This window comes from Scyliorhinus torazame, chromosome 12, assembly GCF_047496885.1.
Source record: "Scyliorhinus torazame isolate Kashiwa2021f chromosome 12, sScyTor2.1, whole genome shotgun sequence".
Taxonomy (NCBI): Eukaryota; Metazoa; Chordata; class Chondrichthyes; order Carcharhiniformes; family Scyliorhinidae; genus Scyliorhinus; species Scyliorhinus torazame.
In genome coordinates this window covers 210132634-210154789 of record NC_092718.1, presented here as the reverse complement: position 1 = coordinate 210154789, position 22156 = coordinate 210132634, and the positions used below count along the sequence as shown (strand labels likewise).

The following is a 22156-nucleotide window of genomic DNA, read 5'->3' as shown; positions in this document are numbered from 1 at the left end:
TGTTTTGTAATCTCTCTGTGTTTTAGTTCTCTTAACCTTACTGGACCCATTCACTGAGTTCTCCACAATCTCTGTACTCTGTACTGTGGCCCTTTTGGATTTTTGACTTTGGTTTCCCTGCCTTTCACTTTTCTCCTTACTGCCTTTTGTTTCTGTCCCCACTTTAATTCCCTCTGACTTCCTGCATTGGTTCCCATCGCCCTGCCACATTAGTCTAAACCCTCCCCAACGCCGCTAGCAAACCCTCCCCCTTGGACATTGGTTCCAGTCCTGCCCAAGTGTAGACCGTCCGGTTTGTATTGTTCCCATCTCCCCCAGAACTGGTTCCAATGTCCCAGCAATTTGAATCCTCTCTCTTGCACCATCTCTCAAGCCACGTATTCACCGTACCTATCCTGACATTCCTACTCTGACTAGCACGTGGCACTGGTAGTAATCCTGAGATGACTACCTTTGAGGTCCTACATTTTAGTTTAACTCCTAACTCCCTAAATTCAGCTTGTAGGACCTCATCACGTTTTTTACCTATATCATTGGTGCCTATGAGCACCACGACAGCTGGCTGCCCCCCCCCCCCCCCCCCTCCCCCTCCAGAATATCCTGCAGCCTCTCCGAGACATCCTTGACCCTTGCACCAGGGAGGCAACATACCATCCTGGAGTCTCGTTTGCATCCGCTGAAACGCCTGCAGAGCCCCATATCACTATAGCTCTGCCACTCTTTTACCTGCTGTCCTGCACAGCAGAGCCAACCAAGGTGCCATGAACCTGGCTGCTGCCACCTTCCCCTGGTGGCCCATCTCCACCAACAATAACCAAAACGGTATATCTGTTGGAGGGAGATGACTGCAGGGGACGCCTTCACTGCCTTCCTCTGTCTGGTGGTCACCCATTCCCTATCTCCCTCAGTAATTGTTAACTGTGGTGTGACCAACTCACTGAACGTCTTATCTACGACTTCCTAAGCATGGTGGATGTTCCAGAGTGAATCCATCCGCAGCTCCAGAACTCCCAACATTCAATCCCATGTGTCCGTGAGGTCACAGTTGTGGTTATGTGGGTATTTCCTCTGAGTCTAGTCCATTCAAAATATTTGAGTGGAAAGTCTAGCTGAGCTCTGAAGCAATGCTGCATTGTCGTCTCATGAGTGAGACATTAGGTGGAAGTCCTGTCTGGCATCTCAAGTAGATGCGAAGGATCCTGTGGCACTGTTTCAGAGAAGAGTCAGGGAGCACTCCTGGGTGTCCTGGCTCTCGTTTCTCCCTCAACCAGTATCATTAGAAGATGGCTGGCTGTCAGAGCTTGCAATGTGCGAAGTGACAGGTGTATTTCCCGCATTACAACAATGACTACGTTTCAAAAATACTTAATTGCCGTTAAAATGCTTTGGGACCTCCTCAGGTTGTGAAAGACACTATATTGAACATAAAACATGTTTTCTCCTCTGCCTCATCCCCATGTCTTTTCTGCGTCTTGGTCAAGTGAGCTGCCGGCCAGAACGCCTTGCTGTATTACCATGGTAACCCTCCAAACTGCATCCCACCACATCAGCTCTGTTACTCAGCATCCTGTCCATTTTGTTACTCGTGGTTCTGCAGTGGCTGAATATATTAATTTGTAGTATTCAATTGTACACATAGCTGTGATGTGATTTCATTCGCATAGCACGGCAATGCCATATAACACGGAGGAGAGTGTCCTCGGTGTGAAGGCAGGATTTTGTCTCCACAAAGACTGTCCACCCAACACGATCATAAATAGATGCATCACTTCCGGGTGCGGCGATGACCAGCTAAGTCGCACGTTTCGGCAGCTCCCGGTGGAACGGACTTTTGGGCTCTTAATAGGAGCCCCAACGGCAATTTTAACGGCTAAAAACACTGTGCGGTAAACCAGAAGGGAATCCCCCCTGGACACGGATGGAAAAAGGAGAGGAAAGTGGCTGGATTGCGGTGGATCCTCTAGAGCAGCGGCCAGGAAGGCAGGCACAAAGCAAGATGGCGTCGGAAGGAGGCAGTTTAATATAGGGCCCTGACCAACAAGAGTTCCTGCGGCGTTGCGTGGAAGAAGTTAAAAAGGAGATGAAGAAGGAGCTGTTGGCCCCGATATTACAGGCGATTGAAGGGCTAAAGGAGGAGCAAAAGACCCAGGAGCAGGAGCTTCGGGTCGTGAAGGCAAAGGCTGCTGAGAATGAGGACGACATACAGGGCCTGGTGGTGAAGACAGAGATGCACGAGGCACAACACAAAAGGTGTGTGGAAAGGCTGGAGGTGCTGCAGAATAATGCGAGGAGGAAGAATTTAAGGATTCTTGGTCTTCCTGAAGGTGCAGAAGGGGCGGACGTCGGGGCATATGTGAGCACGATGCTGCACTCGTTAATGGGATCGGAGGCCCCAACGGGCCCGTTGGAGGTGGAGGGAGCCTATCGAGTTATGGCGCGAAGACCGAGGGCTGGAGAAATTCCTCGAGCCATAGTGGTGAGATTTCTCCGATATAAGGACAGAGAGATGGTCCTCAGATGGGCAAAGAAAACTCGGAGCAGTAGGTGGGAGAACGCGATGATCCGCGTATATCAAGATTGGAGTGCGGAGGTGGCGAGAAGGAGGGCAAGCTTTAATCGGGCCAAGGCGGTGCTGCACAAAAGGAAGGTTAAATTTGGAATGCTGCAGCCGGCAAGACTGTGGGTCACACATCAAGGGAAACACCACTACTTTGAAACGGCAGAAGAGGCGTGGACATTTATTGTCGAGGAGAAACTGGAATAAGCGGGCTAGAAAAAGAACGTTTGGGACAAAGTGGTGGGGCGAATATGTGGGGAGAAGAGGGGGAAAAGGGGGAAGAGATGATTTCCCAAGTTGTTAATCCTGCGACCCTGTAACTTTTCTCTCTTCCCCATGTCGTGGGGGAGGGGGGGAGGGAGGAGGAGGAGCTGGGGGTGCCGGCCATTGGGGGCGGGGCCAAATGGGAAGCGCGGGCTTTGTTCCAACGCTATGGTAATCATGGCGGGAACAGGGAAGCAGGAAGGAGGGGGCCTCGCACAGTGGGAGCCGAGGTCACGGGGGGAAGCCGAGGTCGGCCAGAGTTTGCTGACTTCTGGGAGCAACATGGGGGGTGCAATTACGCTAGTGAGGGATCTAGCGGGGGGGTGGGGGGTGGGGGGGGGTTAACTGGGTTGCTGCTGCTGGGGAGAAGGGGGAGCTGGTATGGGGTGGGGTGGTCGGGGCGGGAGGGCGCCGTTGGGGGGAGATACGGCTACGTGGGAACCGGGTGAGGAGCTGGATTGAAAAAGGAGATGGCTAGTCGACAAGGGGGGGGTAAAGAGCCCCCCAACCTGGCTGATCACGTGGAATGTGAGAGGGCTGAACGGGCCGATAAAGAGGGCACGGGTACTCGCACACCTAGAGAAACTTAAGGCAGATGTGGTTATGCTGCAGGAGACGCATCTGAAACTGATAGACCAGGTCAGACTACGCAAAGGATGGGTGGGGCAGGTGTTTCATTCGGGGCTAGACGCAAAAAACAGGGGGGTGGCTATACTAGTGGGGAAGCGGGTAATGTTTGAGGCAAAGACCATAGTGGCGTATAGTGGGGGCAGATACGTGATGGTGAGTGGCAAATTGCAAGGGGAGGCGGTTGTCATGATATTCAAACACACACATCATGATAGACACACCAACAGACAAATCAGAACACACAACACCACAACCAATCACAGAAAGATATAAAAGCACAAACACGACACCTGGTGGTCAGTATTAGCTGGAGACGAGGACCAGGACAGACCTGCTACACGACACACTCAGGGAGACAGCACGTGCAGAGTATCCAGAACGAACTGTATATAAGAGTTAAAATAAAATAGAGTTGTACCACATACAACTGTGTTGGCTCATCTGTGCACCAGAGCACCCAACACCACATGGTACAGGAGTGGATCGATACCTGCCGGCATACCTCAGTGTACAGAGACAACCAGCAGTGCCCAGGCAAAATGATAGAGCTCCCGTTTCCGCAGCCGCTCCAGTGCCACGGCGATCTCCACGAAAACTGGCGGCGATTCCGGCAAGTGTTCGAATTGTTCCTGGTGGCAGCTGAACTCCAAGACCTGGGTGATAGCGAAAAAATTGAATTTCTCCTCACCATCGCCGGTGCAAGGGCAAGAGAAATATTCACAAGGTTCAGGTTCTTCAGGAGGCAGCAAAGGTACGATTATCAGGCAGTCCTGGACAAATTCTCCAAGTACTGTGAAGAAAACGCAATCCAATCGGCAAGTAAAGGTAAGAAAAGCGGCAGTACTCACCTCGTGGCCGGGATCCCGGAGCCCGAATTCCCAGAGGCCGAAATCCCGGGCCTGAGAGAGGGCTGGGTCGAGGTCGGCGGCCATCTTACTAAAGGTATCACGCTAGCACAGTTGCGCGAGCAGTGCGCAGAACCGGAAGTTTCGTTTGCGCATGCGCGAGATGCTGCGCATGCGCAGTCAAGAAAACGGCCATCGGTAAAGGAACAGCGATCTGAGCATGCGCAGTCGCTTCCTACGTGCTACATACCGAGCGTCAGGATGTCAGAGGCCCCAGACCGCACCAATTTAAAGGGGAAACGTCCCAAATCCAATTTAAAAGGGAAACGTCCCAAATCAAAAAAACAAAAATCTGTTAAAGCTGTAAAACAACCTTCCCTCACCTGGAATGACAGCACATTGCCGCAAATTGACCCAGGAGATGAATTTGACCTCCGAAGAACCCTCCGACAAGCAGTTACCTACGCACAAGCCGATGATTCCGACCTTGAATACTTCGATGACGATCTTTACAGTGTTTCCGGACCTCGCGAGCCCAATGATAGCTCCGTGGTCCTATACGACTATGACTCGGACGAACCTTTCGTGTTGCACATTGGCGGCCCCCACATTGAATCCGACGCAGATGCGGATTCATTTTTCGGATTTGAGGATCTTCAACCCAGCAGATATGACGTCCCAACTTATCAGTACCGGATGATGCTGCAGCCTGACATTAACAGACAGGGAGTGGTGCAAGCACACGGAGAGCGCCCTGCTGCCATACAGAGCGTGGTCCACGTCCCGCTCAACGTTCCCGACTCTATGAAAGAAGACATGCAAGACTCCAGAGCGCAGTCCTCGCATGAACCAGAAGTGACTCCAGAGTCACAAGCCTCCACACAGAGCTCGTGGACAGACTCCACAATTGCAGAAACACAAGACTCCAGAGCGCAGTCCTTGCACGAACAAGAAGTGACTCCGGTGTCACAAGCCTCCACAGAGAGCTCGTGGACAGCCTCCACGATAGAAGCAACGCAAGACTCCAATGTGCGGTCCTTGCAGGAACAAGACCATGAGGGTCTAGCAACCTCTCCTGACCAACCAACGGCAGACGATGCAAGTCTGCCATGCTCACGTGAACAGAAAGAAGGCTATAACAGCCTACCATGCTCCACTACACAGCAGCATGACCATGACGGTCTCTCATGCTACAATGAAGGGCACAGCGCTGAAGACTGTTCCAGCCCAACTGAAGACAAGCCAAAGGAATCGCCTCTTCCAAGCCCGAAGAAAAAAGGTTTATGCACTGACCTTCAGGATCATTATAGCCGAACAGAGATTAATAATGCTGCACGGTCACAGAAGGATGCTGAGGATTTGCTAAAGAAATTAATTGAATGTTTAACTTACAAGGAGCAGACTGAGAATTGCCAGTGTTTTAGTACGGATCGAAAAAATGGACAAGACATTGATCCTCAGGTAATGGAAATAACACAACCTGAATCATATCTACAGCAGGGACAAATGTCTCCCTTCAACACAACACCGCAAAGTCCCAACTTCGGAGACCAGCAGTTAGTCAGTAATGACTCTTCAAACCTTGAGGGGAACATTAATTGCATTGAACCTATACACACTCCACTGATAAATGAACAGAACATTGGAGCAAGAATCCTGAGGACACCGACATCGAGTAGCCAGATAACGAATTTAAAACCCGCAGCAGTTTCAAGTGAACCAAGTGTGCTTTCCACTAATGGTGAAGATGCAGATAAGGTCGACCCGATTATCCATTGTACCACACTAACCCCAGTGATTAAGCAGTTATGTATGGGGAGTATAATGTGGGCAATTGAGAACAGTAAAAGAGAGACTGTGACCATGCCAGTCCTAGCAAAATCAGACCCAGAGACCATGAAGGCATGGTCATTAGACAAAGATACATATGAGGTACCTGAGAAGAAAAGTGAAACGGAATGTTCTTTGGAAAATAGTACAATGTCGATAGAAACATTGGATCCTATATTCGAGACCATACATATGGGAGAATTTGGGAGTAATAAACAAGGTTCTGCAATGTCTGGGGGAAGATTTAAAATTCCAAAGAAGAAAAGCCCAAATGAAGGACAACGGCAAGACAATGACAGTCCACCGACATGGTGTGCACCACCAGATGAAAACTCTGACAATTTACCCAACCCTAGTGAACAGCAAGCTGCTAATGAGGATCTATCCACGGGATGTGAGACGAGTGACGACAGCATCCCACTTCCCATGCAAAAGGTGCAAGGTGACAGACCTCGCCTAGTGCGTACCGAGGCACTCGACGATCACGGTGGGACCACTGACGACTGCGGTGGCGGCGCACCGCTTCCACCCTCGATGGCTTGAGCCTCTCCACTGGTCGGTGCATTCCTGCATGTTCCAACTCCAGAAGTGCAGCTTTAGGGAATCTCGGCTGCCTCCAGTGAACCTGTTGGGACTCCGGACGGGGAGCATCGATGGAAGGCAGACCGGACTCCAGATGGGGAGCAGCCAAGCGCGACTCTGATTCGCGCACGCCAGACCTTGCTCCGGACGGCTGGTGTCGCGGCCTCGGTGATGGCACGCTCAGGGTGACGGCGGATGCCACGGCGACAGGGAATGGATCGCGTGGCAGTCCCACTGGGTCGGCAGTGGCGACCAGCACCGGCAGTCCAAGACGGACACACCAATTCGCGCCATCGCCAGACGTTGATGCGAGCAACAATTCTCTCTCCAAGGCGACATGCTTCGACGTTTCTCTGCGGAGTCGCCCTTCCGGCACAGCAGGTGGCCGGAACCAGCGTGCACGGTCTCGGCCAACTTCCACATCTGGCACAGTCATCGCCTTGCATGATATTAGTGATGGTGCTACTTCGATGGCAACGACCCATCGGCTACAAGATGCCGTCCACCACAAACATAAAAAGAAAAAAGACTCCACCTTGTTCCTGGCATGCAGGGCGGATGGATTGGTGCGTAGGCGCAATCAGCGAGCTTTGCGCCGCCTTCCATGCTCGCACCTGAACCGTACGCACACGCCGGATCCTCCACTGGTTCCCAAGGATGACTTCGTGGAGATGCCACGGACCATGCCCCTTCCATCGCCACCAGAACCAAACCACAGCCAGGGCACCACTAACAAAGATGTTGAATGCTATATTTGCACGAATGAAAAACCAAGCACTGCACGAAGTACAACAAATGGTAAAGTAGAGACTTCGGCAGCAGCATCATCTCCAACAGTCCAAGGTGAACCAGTGTGACCCCAAATCTCCACAGCTGAACCGGCTTGAGGACCAGCCTATTCTTGAGGCGGTCACCCATTAGACTGGACTTATAACGCTGTTCATACGTTCAAAAAATCAAACACTTCTGTATTATAACCTGTTGTTGTTTATTGTTCCAGATATCGTCTGACCGGACCACTGTTCAAGTTTTTTTTTTTCTCGCATTCATGTTTTGTTATGGTACAACCTTGTTAGTGTGACGCACCCGACATCGCCCCATGTAAATAGTTACGTCATATACACACGCTGTACACAACACACACACACACTCTTAGATGCACTCACGACACGATTATATTTATAACCATGTAGGCACATATCTTTGTAAAAAGGGGGATGTCATGATATTCAAACACACACATCATGATAGACACACCAACAGACAAATCAGAACACACAACACCACAACCAATCACAGAAAGATATAAAAGCACAAACATGACACCTGGTGGTCAGTATTAGCTGGAGACGAGGACCAGGACAGACCTGCTACACGACACACTCAGGGAGACAGCACGTGCAGAGTATCCAGAACGAACTGTATATAAGAGTTAAAATAAAATAGAGTTGTACCACATACAACTGTGTTGGCTCATCTGTGCACCAGAGAACCCAACACCACAGCGGTGGTCTTAGTGAACGTATATGCCCCGAACTGGGATGATGCCAACTTTATGAGGCGTATGTTAGGACGTATCCCGGACCTAGAGGTGGGGAAGTTGGAAATGGGTGGAGATTTTAATACGGTGCTGGACCCAGGGCTGGACAGATCGAGGTCCAGGACCGGAAGGAGGCCGGCTGCAGCTAGGGTGCTTAAGGACTTTATGGAGCAGATGGGAGGAGTAAACCCCTGGAGATTTAGTAGACCTAGGAGTAAGGAGTTTTCGTTTTTCTCCTAGGTCCACAAAGTTTATTCACGGATAGACTTTTTTGTTTTGGGAAGGGCACTGATCCCGAAGGTGACGGGGACGGAGTACACGGCTATAGCTATTTCGGATCACGCTCCACATTGGGTGGACTTGGAGATAGGGGAGGAAAAAGAACAGCGTCCACCCTGGAGAATGGACATGGGATTATTGGCAGATGAGGGGGTGTGTTTAAGGGTGAGGGGGTGTATTGAAAGGTACTTGGAACTCAATGATAATGGGGAGGTTCAGGTGGGAGTGGTCTGGGAGGCGCTGAAGGCAGTGGTTAGAGGGGAGCTGATATCTATTAGGGCACATAAAGGAAAGCAGGAGGGTAGGGAAAGGGAGCGGTTGTTGAAAGAACTTCTGAGGGTGGACAGACAATATGCGGAGGCACCGGAGGAGGGACTGTACAGGGAAAGGCAAAGGCTACATGTAGATTTTGACTTGTTGACTATGGGTAATGCAGAGGCACAATGGAGGAAGGCACAGGGTGTACAGTACGAATATGGGGAGAAGGCGAGCAGGTTGCTGGCCCACCAACTGAGGAAAAGGGGAGCAGCGAGGGAGATAGGGGGGGTGAGAGATGAGGAGGGAGAGATGGAGCGGGGAGCGGAGAGAGTGAATGGAGTGTTCAAGGCATTTTATGAAAGATTATATGAAGCTCAGCCCCCGGATGGGAAGGAGAGAATGATGTGCTTTCTGGATCAGCTGGAATTTCCTAAGGTGGAGGAGCAGGAGAGGGCGGGATTGGGAGCACAGATTGAGACGGAGGAAGTAGTGAAAGGGATTGGGAGCATGCAGGCGGGGAAGGCCCCGGGACCAGACGGATTCCCAGTTGAATTCTATAGGAAATATATGGACTTGCTGGCCCCGCTACTGATGAGAACCTTTAATGAGGCGAGGGAAAGGGGGCAGCTGCCCCCGACTATGTCAGAGGCAACGATATCGCTCCTCCTAAAGAAGGAAAAAGACCCGCTGCAATGCGGGTCCTATAGGCCTATTTCCCTCCTGAATGTGGACGCTAAGATTCTGGCCAAGGTAATGGCAACGAGGATAGAGGATTGTGTCCCGGGGGTGGTTCATGAGGACCAAACTGGGTTTGTGAAGGGGAGACAGCTGAATACAAATATACGGAGGCTGCTAGGGGTAATGATGATGCCCCCACCAGAGGGGGAAGCGGAGATAGTGGTGGCGATGGATGCCGAGAAAGCATTTGATAGAGTGGAGTGGGATTATTTGTGGGATGGGCTGAGGAGATTTGGCTTTGGAGATGGGTATATCAGATGGGTACAGTTGCTGTATAGGGCCCCGATGGCGAGCGTGGTCACGAATGGACGGGGGTCTGATTATTTTTGGCTCCATAGAGGGACGAGGCATGGATGTCCTCTGTCCCCGTTATTGTTTGCACTGGCGATTGAGCCCCTGGCCATAGCATTGAGGGGTTCCAGGAAGTGGAGGGGAGTACTCAGGGGAGGAGAAGAACACCGGGTATCTCTGTATGCGGATGATTTGTTGCTATATGTGGCGGACCTGGCGGAGGGGATGCCAGAAATAATGCAGATACTTGGGGAGTTTGGGGATTTTTCAGGGTATAAATTGAACATGGGGAAAAGTGAGTTGTTTGTGGTGCATCCAGGGGAGCAGAGCAGAGAAATAGAGGATTTACCGTTGAGGAAGGTAACAAGGGACTTTCGGTACTTGGGGATCCAGATAGCCAAGAATTGGGGTACATTACATCGGCTTAATTTAACGCGGTTGGTGGAACAGATGGAGGAGGACTTTAAGAGATGGGACATGGTGTCCCTGTCACTGGCAGGGAGGGTGCAGGCGGTTAAAATGGTGGTCCTCCCGAGATTCCTTTTTGTGTTTCAGTGCCTCCCGGTGGTGGTCACGAAGGCTTTTTTCAAAAGAATCGAGAAGAGTACTATGAGTTTTGTGTGGGCCGGGAAGACTCCGAGAGTGAGAAGGGGATTTTTGCAGGATATTGTTAATGTGGAAGGAAGCCAAACCCCCGGGTGTGGAGACCTGGATAAACGACATGGCAGGGTTTATAAAGTTAGAACGGATTAAGTTCGTACTAAGGGGTTCGGCTCAAGGGTTCACCAGGCGGTGGCAACCGTTCGTCGACTACCTCACAGAAAGATAGAGGGAATGGAAAAGAAGAAGACAACAGCAGCAACCCGGGGGGGGGGCGGGAGAGGGGGAGAGGGGGGGGGGGGGAGGAATCGGACGGACTCTCAGGGATGTTATTGTATATGTATAGGCACTTGTTTTAGGTAATGTATATTGGACTGTTGGATTGTATCTTTGGAGAGTATTTATTTTTGACCAGGCAGTTGCCATTTAGTTTGGTTTTTGTTTCTGTTTATATAATATTTATTTATTTGTTTAAAACTGGCCACTGTTATTTATATTGCTTTATTGTTGTTTAAAAGAAACACTACGTACTGTTATGTTTGGCCAAAAATTCTTGAATAAAATATATTTTTTTTAAAAAATGAATAGATGCATCTGCAACAGGTAGATTGGTGAAGCCAAAGAGAACTATTTTCTTTCCTTGTGGGGGATGGGTTATGTTGTCACATGGCGTAGGCTCCGACGGCCATTCACATCCTCCAGGGTAAAGTTAGTTTGATCAATGGTGTCACTACCGAGTGACCTCGTAATGGACCTAGAAGCTTCACAACCAAACTGTGCTTTGTGCTCTTTCCACCCACAGTGTTTGCTGCATCTGGCGTTGACCATGATGCAATACCTATTCACCATCTGACGTTAGGAGGTAGCTGGTAATCAGTAGGAGGTTTCCTTGTCTAACGTTTGACCAGAAGCTGCTTGGAGTCTTGGTTCAATGTTGAAGACTCCCCTGGCCACGTCCTTGCCACTGACTGTCTCTGACTAGACCCCAAAATCTGGATAATCTATTCTACTGATCGGACGAAACGTATCCAAAGGTGAGTGATGAAGGATTCTGGGATGCTGGGTCATGGGTATGACTATGTCATGCAGTTTCTCTCTATTTCTAACATCCACACTCTGGTCACAAAAATAATGGCTTGCTCACTGGGACTCTGGCACATTCCCTGAATGGGAAAATGGTGCTTTCAAACCTCACAGCGTGACACTTTCCAATTGAAATTTCAACTGTTCATGAGACATATGGAAATCTGGTCATAATTATTAATTTATAATTTATTTGCCTGGTGATTTGAATTCATCGGTAGCAACAGGTTGGTGTCAACTTTGCGCTCTGTTGTCCTTTGAGTCACAATCTTACTGTTAATGCGGCAGACAATAATCTTGCTTTGTCTCTACAGTGTTCACTGGGGTCTACGGGTCCTTTGCAAGACTAAAGTGTATCGCCAGTCCAATTGCCAGGATGAGTGGTCCTGAAAGGAAGGCCAGGCCACGACGAATGATCAGTTGTTTTGTGGTCAAGAGTTCTCCAACCGTGGTGACTCCAGCGTCCAGAATGGAAGTCTCATCTGTCACCCGGCCATTGTTTATCTTTGGTTCCAATACACAGCCATTGGGAACAGGATTCGCTGCACTCTTTCCTGTGTCCACACCTGTGAGAGAAAGTCACATTGAAAGTTATAAGTGCATGAGTTTATTTTCAGAGTGGGAGGCAATGACTAGTGGGGTACCGCAGGGTTCAGTGTTGCGACCCCAGCTGTTCACAGTATACATTAGTGATTTGGACGAAGGAATTGAATGCAATATCTCCAATTTGCAGATGACACTAAGCTGGGTGGCAGTGTGTGCTGTGAGGAGGATGCAAAGAGGCTGCAGGGTGACTGGGACAGGCTGGCTGGGTGGGCAAATACTTGGCAAATGCAGTATAATGTGGGTAAATATGAGGTTATCCACTTTGGTGGCAAAAATAGGAAGGCAGATTATTTTCTGAATGGTGGCAGTTTAGGAAAAGGGGAAGTGCAACGAGACCTGGGTGAAATGGTGGAACAGTCGCTGATGGTGGGCATGCAGGTACAGCAGGGGGTGGGGAAAGCTAATGGCACGCTGGCCTTCATAGTGAGAGGATTTGAGTAGAGGAGTAGGGATGTCTTGCTGCAGTTGTACAGGGCCTTGCTGAGGCCACACCTTGAGTATCATGCGCAGTTTTGGTCTCCTAGTTTGTGGAAGGACAATCTTGCTATTGAGGGTGTCCAGCGAAGGTTCACCAGACTAATTCCCGGGATGGCAGGACGGACATATGAAGGCCCTTAAACTGGAAGCCATCTTGGTGAATCAGAGATCCTTTATCCTTTTATTTTTCTTAATACTTCCTTTACCTCTCAACCACCCCCTCCCCTCTGTGTCATTTGTCCGTGTGTGTGTGTGTGCAAATACTGTGGAGGTATTTACAAAGGGAGGAGGTTTGGGAAAGGGGTATTTGGTAGTCGGTTACATTTTAGTCAGTTTAGTTACATTACTGTTAAATAACAAAAGATTACTTGTGTTAAAATTTACAAACCGAGTGACCGCAGTTTATTGGGCTCGGCCAAAGTCCTCAGGTATTTAAAAATAAGACTCCGATCAACTGGGGCTGGAATTGACTGCGCACTAGCCTAGGGGGGGTCATAGAATTTACAGTGCAGAAGGAGACCATTCGGCCCATCGAGTCTGCACACGCCCTGGGAAAGAGCACCCTATTTCAGCCCACGCCTCCACTCTATCCTCGTAACCCAAATAACTAAGGGGCAATTTAGCATGGCCAATCCACCAAACCTGCATATCTTTGGGCTGTGGGAGGAAACCGGAGCACCCGGAGGAAACCCACGCACACACGGGGAGGATGTGCAAACTCCACACAGACAGTCACCCGAGGCCGGAATTGAACCCGGGTCCCTGGAGCTGTGAGGCAGCAGTGCTAACCACTGTGCCACCGCGCTGGCCTCCGTATCTATGCACGAATCACAGCCCTTAGATTTTAAAGATATTGTTGCTTCACCGATCTCTAAGAGGAGATGGACTTTAAACTGGGGGGGGGGGGGGGGGGGTTGAATTAGGGTGGGGTGCTTAATTACAGCATATAGCCTGAGCATCTTTGGCAGTGGGAATTTCTTGCAGCACAATTTAGTTTGCCAGATGAATTATCACTTTGAATCGTGTAATGAAAACGTACCGTAAATGTTTCTCACTCCAGTCGTATTTGATAATTGGAAAGCGATTTAAAGACTGCACAGCATTCTTTCTTACCTGCTGAGATTTCCTGGGTTTGACCGCCAGAGGTGCTGTTTGAGATGTCCACATCATTTGTCACACCCGCGTTAACCAGAGCCTTTCAACAAAGCACAAAACCATTGTGAAAGCCAACGGGTGGGTAAATCTGCTCGTTGTTGGGAATTAGTTTAATGCAAATCGCACACTGAGCCCACTCTTGAGAACTGGCATTTCAAGGCAAACATATTGGTCTGGATCTTCATTGCCAGTGGCTACACAAGAACACTCGCCACTGACACTGGACCGCAATCTGGGGATCTAGTGATCTCGCAATGTAGTGATCGCTGTGGAGGGGAATCCCCCAAATCTGCCGCCATGTCAAGGAGCTGTGTCATCAGTCGTGATGTCAGCAAGCATTGAGAGAACCCTGAAGAAGTCGCGCACATCAAACCGGACGTTTAAAGCATTTAAAATTATTAATTTTCAGACAGCAATTCAAATGTATGACTATATCATGATCGAAGCTAAAACAAAGAATCATTGTGGAGACATTTGACATCCGACAAACATACAGTTAGCTTTTCAGGGCTAGTGAGGTTGTTTATGAGTAATTCTGGAGTTAGTACCCTGTTACAAACTCAGTTTATGCCTCACTATGATTTTCAGGGTTTGAAACCTGAGACTTATAGGACCAAAGAGTAGAAAAACAAGGAGGTCATCCTGAACTTGTATAAGACACTAGTTAGACCTCAGCTGGAGTTTTGCGTGCAGTTCTGGGCGCCACGCTATAGGAGAGAGCGCAGAAGAGGTTTACACAATTGATTCCAAGGATGAGAAACTTCAGTTATGAGGACAGTTTGGAGAGGTTGGGACGGTTCCCCCTGGAGAGAAAAGGGCCAAGAGGAGATTTGATAGAGATAGAATTAGAGAATCGTTACAGTGCAGAAAATGCCATTCGGCCCATCGGGTCCACACCCATCCTCTGAAAGAGCACCCCACCCAGGCCCACAAACCCCACCCTCGCCCAATAACCCCAACTAACCTGTGGACACTAAGGGGCAATTTAGCATGGCCAATCCAGCTATCCTGCACTTCTTTTGGACTGTGGGAGGAAAACGGGACACCCGGAGGAAACCCCAACACCGACACGGGGAGAATGTGCAAACTCCACACAGACGGTCACCCAAGGCTGGAAGTGATCCCGGGGCCCTGGCGCTGTGAGGTAGCAGTGCTAACCCCTTTGCCGCCCATGTTCAAAATCATGAGGTGGCTGGACAGAGTAGATAGGACGAAACCGTTTCCACTTGTAAATGGATCAAGGACAAGAGGACACAGATTTAAAATAATTTGCGAAAGAAACAAATGTGACAAAGAACAAAAAAAAGTACTGCACAGGAGCAGGCCCTTCGGCCCTCCAAGCCTGTACTGGTCATGATAGCAGCCTTGGCCAAAACCCTCAGCACTTCCTTAAAGAAGAAAGATATGAGAAAAAGCTTTTTTCGCACAACGTGTGGTTCGGGTCTGGAATACACGGCCTGGAATTGTGATGGAGGCAGGTCCAATCGAAGAATTCATGTGGGCATTAGATGATTATTTGAATAGAAACAATGTGCTGGGGTGCGGGGAAAAGACACCGGAATGACACTGAGTCATGCTGCTCGTTTGGAGAGTCACGATGAGCTTCCTCCTGCGCTGTAACGGTTCTGTAATAGTGGTTCTCGCCATTTGAAGATGGCAATGGAGATTACAGTCTGCGGGAACCCCGAGGGAACGTAGTCCTAACTGACAACACCTTTTGGATTTCCACTTCATTCTGCACATGCGCTGACTCCCTAAGCTGCTGTCAGTTTAAGTGGAGTAACAAGGAGAAGAATATACACTGTGCCTTTTGGGTTGGACAGTAACCCCTCCGAAGGGACGTTTTGTGGAGCGGCGATAACATCCCTGTCTCTGAGCCAGAAGCTTTAAGTTCAACGTCCACTCCAGGACTGGATGGCCAAGGGAGGTGTGTTCATATCACACCCAAATAGGTTGAGTGGCAACTTGTCAATCCTTCCATCACATGCCAATGGCAGGCCGGAAGAGCGGGAGTAATTCCTGGTGAGCCACGCGATGGGAATGCAAATTGTAGCCTCTACCGTCACTATCCCCAGTTCCAGACTACAACATGTACGTTAAAGAGTGAGCTTCCAACAGAGCTTAGACACCATGAGGGGCCATTGGCTCCATTGGTTGGACAGTCGGTGCGGATTAGATTGGTGCCAACAGCGCCGGGTTCGATCCCTGTTCTGGCTGTGGTGCATTCGGGCACCTGCCCACTTGTCCTACACCATGATGCAGGCTGTGGGGCGGGCCTACCTTTGGGCAGTGAGCTGAAGAGGACAAGTACAGCGCATGGCACAAGGAGAGAACAGGGTGGGAAGAAAAGAAAAATTGGTGCAACAAAGTATCTTTATTATCTGCTCTTACCTGATTGGATGCGTCTTTCCAGTTGATTCTATAAATCACTGTCAGGAAGAGGGTTAATTGCACAAACACACAAATGATCAGCCCCGACCAGAGTCCTGCAAAATAATAATGGAGCAATGAGTACGGAGCCAATGATACTGAGTTTGCTTTCTGTCTCTATTCCTCTGTGGAATATCTCATCTTTATCAGATGGTTCGTGTCAGCCTGCACAGAGATACCTGTCCACGTTTGGCCTCAACCACCCCTGGAATTGGGGCGTGAAGAATTCAGCCGGGTCTCCCACTCTTGAATAATATCCAGCGACCCATGTTTAAAATGTGTCTGCGTGGAATTTAGACGAAACGTTCAGCTGCGATCCTCTCCCCCTGCCAATATTCCAGTGTCTATTGTCGTGTGAGGGTCCCTTTAAGAAAAGTGTGTTTTACCAAATGGCTGCAGTGATGTCACTGTGTGGGTGGAGCTGAGCTGTGATTCTGTCTTTTACTTTCGTTTTGAGCTGGAAGCTGCTTTGTGGCTCTGAGATTTTTGGTTTTGTTTTCAGTTGGGAGCTGCATTCAAACAAAGAAGATGTATTTTTGGTCTCTCTCTCTCTATGTATGCTAAAGAATGTCTCCAGACCACTTAATAACTTCAAAGTAATACCTGTTTTCTGCAAGGAATTCAAATCTACTGCTTTGTAGGAAAATGGGTGTTTGGCTTATGGATGTTGTTTGGAAAGTTATTAAGGGTTACCTATAGAGTACTGTATCGCTGGGAGGATATTTGTGTTGGTAGTTGATAAGATGTTTACTGTGTGTTTATAGAATAAACACTGTTTTGTTTAAAAATACTTTAGATCTCTGTTGCATTACACCTGTGCTCCCCATAAAAAAACCTATTAAAAGTTTAAGGTAAGGTGAACTTTTTTCATAGATTTCATAGAATTTACAGTGCAGAAGGAGGCCATTCGGCCCATCGAGTCTGCACCGGCTCTTGGAAAGAGCACCCGACCCAAGCCCACACCTCCACCCTATCCCCATAACCCAGTAACCCCACCCAACACTAAGGGCAATTTTGGTCACTAAGGGCAATTTAGCGTGGCCAATCCACCTAACCTGCACATCTTTGGACTGTGGGAGGAAACCGGAGCACCCGGAGGAAACCCACGCACACACGGGGAGAACGTGCAGACTCCGCACAGACAGTGACCCAAGCCGGGAATCGAACCTGAGACCCTGGAGCTGTGAAGCAATTGTGCTAACCACCATGCTACCGTGCTGCCCCGTTTGATATACTTTGGTGTTCTCTAAACCCTGGCCCATAAAACTATGGTTACAGGTGAAAAATGGCTGTGGGAGGAAGGTTAACCTGTCCAATGGTCCAGAGAGTATTGGTTGGCATTGGCCCCAGCATTACACATGTACTGGTTAGACTCAAGTCGGACCCCAGAGGTAGAGTTTACACCCAATCACATTCTCCTTGACATGATCTTGAAATTAAATGGTATATTCAGTACGCTAAAGAGAGTGATGAAGGAGGATAATATTTTGTGAAGAACAGAAAGAGGAAGCTTTTTAAGTTCCTACCAAAAACACCAAGTTTGGCAGCAAACATCAGTGAGATTCCAATGGGAAACCCAATGAGGTAATATCCGACCAGGTTACCGATAGCCCCCAGTTTCTGCTTGCCAGCTCCTCTTAACACTCCACCACATACACCCTGTAGAGTAGACAAACAGAACATATTACAGAGATTACACAACTTGCTGTGGCTTCAAGAGGAAGGAAACAAAACCTAGTGCCTTAACATATCCTCGAGTAATTCAGAACCCATGGATTACGGTTTGAACACAGCCACCGATGTTATGTTGGGAATAGCTCCTGTGGGCAACTCACGTTCCTCATGTTATAAAGTAAAAGCTAATTTCTGAATTAATAGCATGAAATCACACAGTTTAATTAGCCCTTCCCACAAGGCTGTGGATGCTGGAGGTGGTGGAGTTTTCAAGACTGAAAAGATTTTTAAAAATTTATTTTAACAAACAACTTTATTGAGGTATGTTAGGCACATAGAAAAAGTGACATTGTCCAGTACAGAAAAGGAAGTCAAGACACAAATTAAACATAGTGCAAACCACGGCTCTGTTCACACACGGACCTACCTCAATATCCCCCTACTCTACTCTACTCTACCCTAGCCCCCGCCCCCCCCCCCCCCCCCCCCCGCCCCTGCTGACGCTGAATCCTCTGCGAAGAAGTCAACAAATGGCTGCCACCTTCGGGCGAACCCTAGTAGCGAACCTCTCAAGGCAAACTTGACTCTCTCTAGGCCAAGAAAGCTCGCCATGTCCGATAGCCATAGATTGAAAAGATTTTAAATGCCTAAGAGTTATGGATTCAAAGAACGAAGAACAATACAGCACAGGAACAGGCCCTTCGACGCTCCTGTGCCGATCACGTGTCCAATCTAGACCAAACACCTGTATCCTTCTATACCCCTATCTAGATAAGTCTTAAAGGTCGCTAACATATCAGCCTCAACCACCTCACTTGGCAGTGCATTCCAGGCCACCGCCACCCTCCGTGTCAAAACCTTCCCCCACACATCTCCACTGAACCTATCCCCCCTCACCTTGAACTTGTGCCCCCTTGTGATTGTCATTTCCGCCCTGGGAAAAAGCCTCCAATTGTTCACCCTATCTATACCCCTCATAATTTTATAAACTTCCACCAGGTCGCCCCGCAGCCTCTGTCTCTCTAGGGAGAACAATCCCAATTTATTCAATCCCTCAAGACAATTCGAGGCAAGAAAATGGAGTTGAGGTACAGATCAGTCACGATATGGTTAACTGATGGAGCAGAATCAAGGGGCTGAATGGCCTCCTCCTGTTCCTATGGCCCATTCCAATGCAGCTGTTGACTCTGTGGCTGCCGTCCCCATTGCAATGGGATAACAGAAATGCAATGTCGCCTTTGCTCCATGGGACTGTGATCCACTGTTGTGGGCTGCATGTTTCAAACTGATGCATGGTTTCCATGCCAACCTGTTTCCCTTGCTGTTTATCTATAATATAATTCCAGTTTTTAAAAAAAACCCAATTAAGACTGAAAACAGAGTGAGCCCGAAACCGGAACACGTCAAAACATTTTGAGGTAAAAGACAATGAGATTCATTTTCCACAGGGGCTTCTCGCGCTCTACATTTATTGGTGGTTCTGTGGAGACCCCCTTTTTTATTTTTAAACACTCGGCTGGGGGACAAGAGAATCCAGCCCCTTGTCTCCTCCGTCCATGGGTTTTTTTAATTATAAATTTCGAGTACCCAATTATTTTTTCCCCAATTAAGGGGCAATTTAGTGTGGCCAATCCACCTGCATATCTTTGGGCTGTGGAGGTGAGACCCACGCAGACACGGGGAAAATGTGCAAACTCCACACGGACAGTGACCCAGAGCCGGGATCGAATCTGGGACCTCGGCGCCGTGAGGCAGCAGTGCTAACCACTGCGCCACCGTGTCGCCACGGCGATCCCCTTTTTAATTGTTGCGCAGGGGATTCCACTTTGCCACCTCCAGAGGTCAACCTCTCTCATCAATGAAGGTATTCCTCCAATTTGATTCTCTTCCCCCTGATATTAAGAAGCAACTGGACACAGCAAGGACTCGGATATTGCTGAAGACCAGTCCACCAGAATCAACCACTTTCCATCCCGACTGTTTCATTGTAGTTTGAGATTGGCTTCTACCCAATAGATTGGAACCACAGGATCCTCCTGCTCTCAACACACAGAATAAATCTATCTCAACTCATCACTGCCCGAAGGCTGCCTCTCAATCACTTGTGATCAATCAAAAGGTTATTGTAACTTTTACAGTGCAGGGTTCACATAGACTTTACAGCACAAAAATGCCATGTGGACCACACAAGTCTCCTCACTCTACTTTATTTTTTATTCATTCATGGGATGTGGACATTACTGGCAAGTCTAATATTTAGGCACCTGATTTATTGCCCTGGCAAAGATTATGGGGCGAAATTCTCCATTATCGGCGCAAAGTCCGCCGATCGCGCAAAGAACGGCGCAAATCCGACCTGCGTCACGCCGCAAAAATCGTCGTGAAGTCTCCGGCCCGAAATGGGCTAGCAGCGTCGTGACGGGATCCGCGCTTGCTCACGTGGTTCACGCCGTGCAGCGTCACACACGCCGCACGGCGTGACGGCTCATAAGGACGCGCTGCACCCCCCCACCCGACCGGAACACCCGACTGGATGGCTGGCCGCCGCTCAGCCCCGAGGTTCCAGTCACGGGATGTGGAGGCGCTCCTGGACGCGGTGGAGCAGAGTACGGACGCCCTGTATCCCGGGCACGGCAGCAGAGTTGCCCCACGCCACAGCCGGCGTCTGTGGAGGGAGGTGGCAGAGGCCGTCACCGCTGCTGCCCTGACACCACGGACAGGCACCCAGTGCCACAAGAAGGTGAACAACCTCGTCAGAGCAGGCAGGGTGAGCCTCCCCCCCGCCCGATATCCATATCCCCCATATCCCCCCTCCCCCATATCCCCCCTCCCCCATATCCCCCATATCCCCCTCCCCCATATCCCCCCTCCCCCATATCCCCTATCCCCCCCCTCCCCCATCCCCCATATCCCCCCCCAATATCCCCCATATCCCCCCTCCCCCATATCCCCCTTCCCCATATCCCCCTCCCCCATATCCCCCCACCCCCATATCCCCCCTCCCCCATATCCCTCCTCCTCCATACCCCCCATATCCCTCCTCCCCCATATCCCCCCTCCCCCATATCCCCCCTCCCCATATCCCCATATCCACCTTCCCCATATCCCCACTCCCCCATATCCCCCCTCCCCATATCCCCCCTCACCCCATATCCCCCATATCCCCCCTCCCCCATATCCCCCCTCCCCCATATCCCTCATATCCCCCCTCCCCCATATCCCCAAGTGAATCCAGCCCTAACCTTAACCTCTGCAATACACGCGCAACCGATGGCGTGCATTCATATAGCTATCTAACACTGTTGCCTTTTACCCCTGCCACCATCCCCCCCCCCCCCCCGCCACAGGAGAAACGCGCACACAACACCAGGGAGCATGTGAGGACTGGAGGAGGCCCCGCTGATGAGAGGCCACTGACCGAACACGAGGAAAGGGCCCTGGAACTGGCTGGCGGACCTGAGGACCGGGAGTTTGCTGATGCAGAGGTCGGGGGCGTACTAGCAAGTGAGCCACCGACAGCCCGTCCCCATATCCCCCCTCCCTATATCCCCTCCCCCATATCACCTGATCACTGTCTGCGTGTCTAACCATGCATGCTTCATTGTGTATCGCAGGAGCAAACGTCGAGGCACCCATCCCCGCAGATGCAGACCGCCCGCAGGATGCCCCTGGGAGGCCACGGGAGACGGAGAGACCCGGACCCTCCGGCATGCGACGCCCGCAGGATGCCCCTCGCACACCACGGGAGACGGAGAGACCCGGACCCTCCGGCATGCGACGCCCGCAGGATGCCCCTCGCACACCACGGGAGACGGAGAGACCCGGACCCTCCGGCATGCGACGCCCGCAGGATGCCCCTCGCACACCACGGGAGACGGAGAGACCCGGACCCTCCGGCATGCGATGCCCGCAGAATGTCCCTTGGAGACCACGGGAGACGGAGAGACCTGGAGCAACAGGGAGACGACGCCCCCGTCACGTGCGGGTGCGACGACGCAGGCGTGTGTCACCCAGCGACGAGAGGGGCAGCCACAGGCCCCCGTCACAGCCGAGCCAGGACACCACTACCCAGGACACCCCTACCCAGGACACCCCTACCCGGGACACCCCTACCCGGGACACCCCTACCCAGGAAGACGAAATAGCGGACAGTGACACAGAGTGGATGGGTGGAGACGAACCCCCACCCCAAAGTGCCATGGACTCAGAATGGGACGAAGAGCACAACACAACGCCACTGCTGTCACCAACACCCTCCACCATCGCAGAAACACTCACCTCGGTTGGGCACTTTAGTGATGAGGCGTCTGGTACACT

The 22156-nt window shown here is 50.3% G+C and overlaps 1 protein-coding gene across 2 annotated transcripts in view; it reads right to left on the bottom strand.

The window, feature by feature from the left end:
- Nucleotides 1–11671: 11671 nt before the first annotated feature.
- Nucleotides 11672–22156, bottom strand: part of LOC140386939 (multidrug and toxin extrusion protein 1-like) — a 41733-nt gene continuing 31248 nt past the window's right edge. For both annotated transcript variants that reach the window (XM_072469847.1, XM_072469846.1), the window contains 4 exons: nt 17692–17824; nt 16127–16221; nt 13694–13775; nt 11672–12063 (listed from right to left, as the gene is read on the bottom strand). In XM_072469847.1, the coding sequence (XP_072325948.1) occupies nt 11825–12063; nt 13694–13775; nt 16127–16221; nt 17692–17824 (549 nt within the window). In that variant the 3' untranslated portion in view covers nt 11672–11824. The remainder of the gene's footprint in view (nt 12064–13693; nt 13776–16126; nt 16222–17691; nt 17825–22156) is intronic.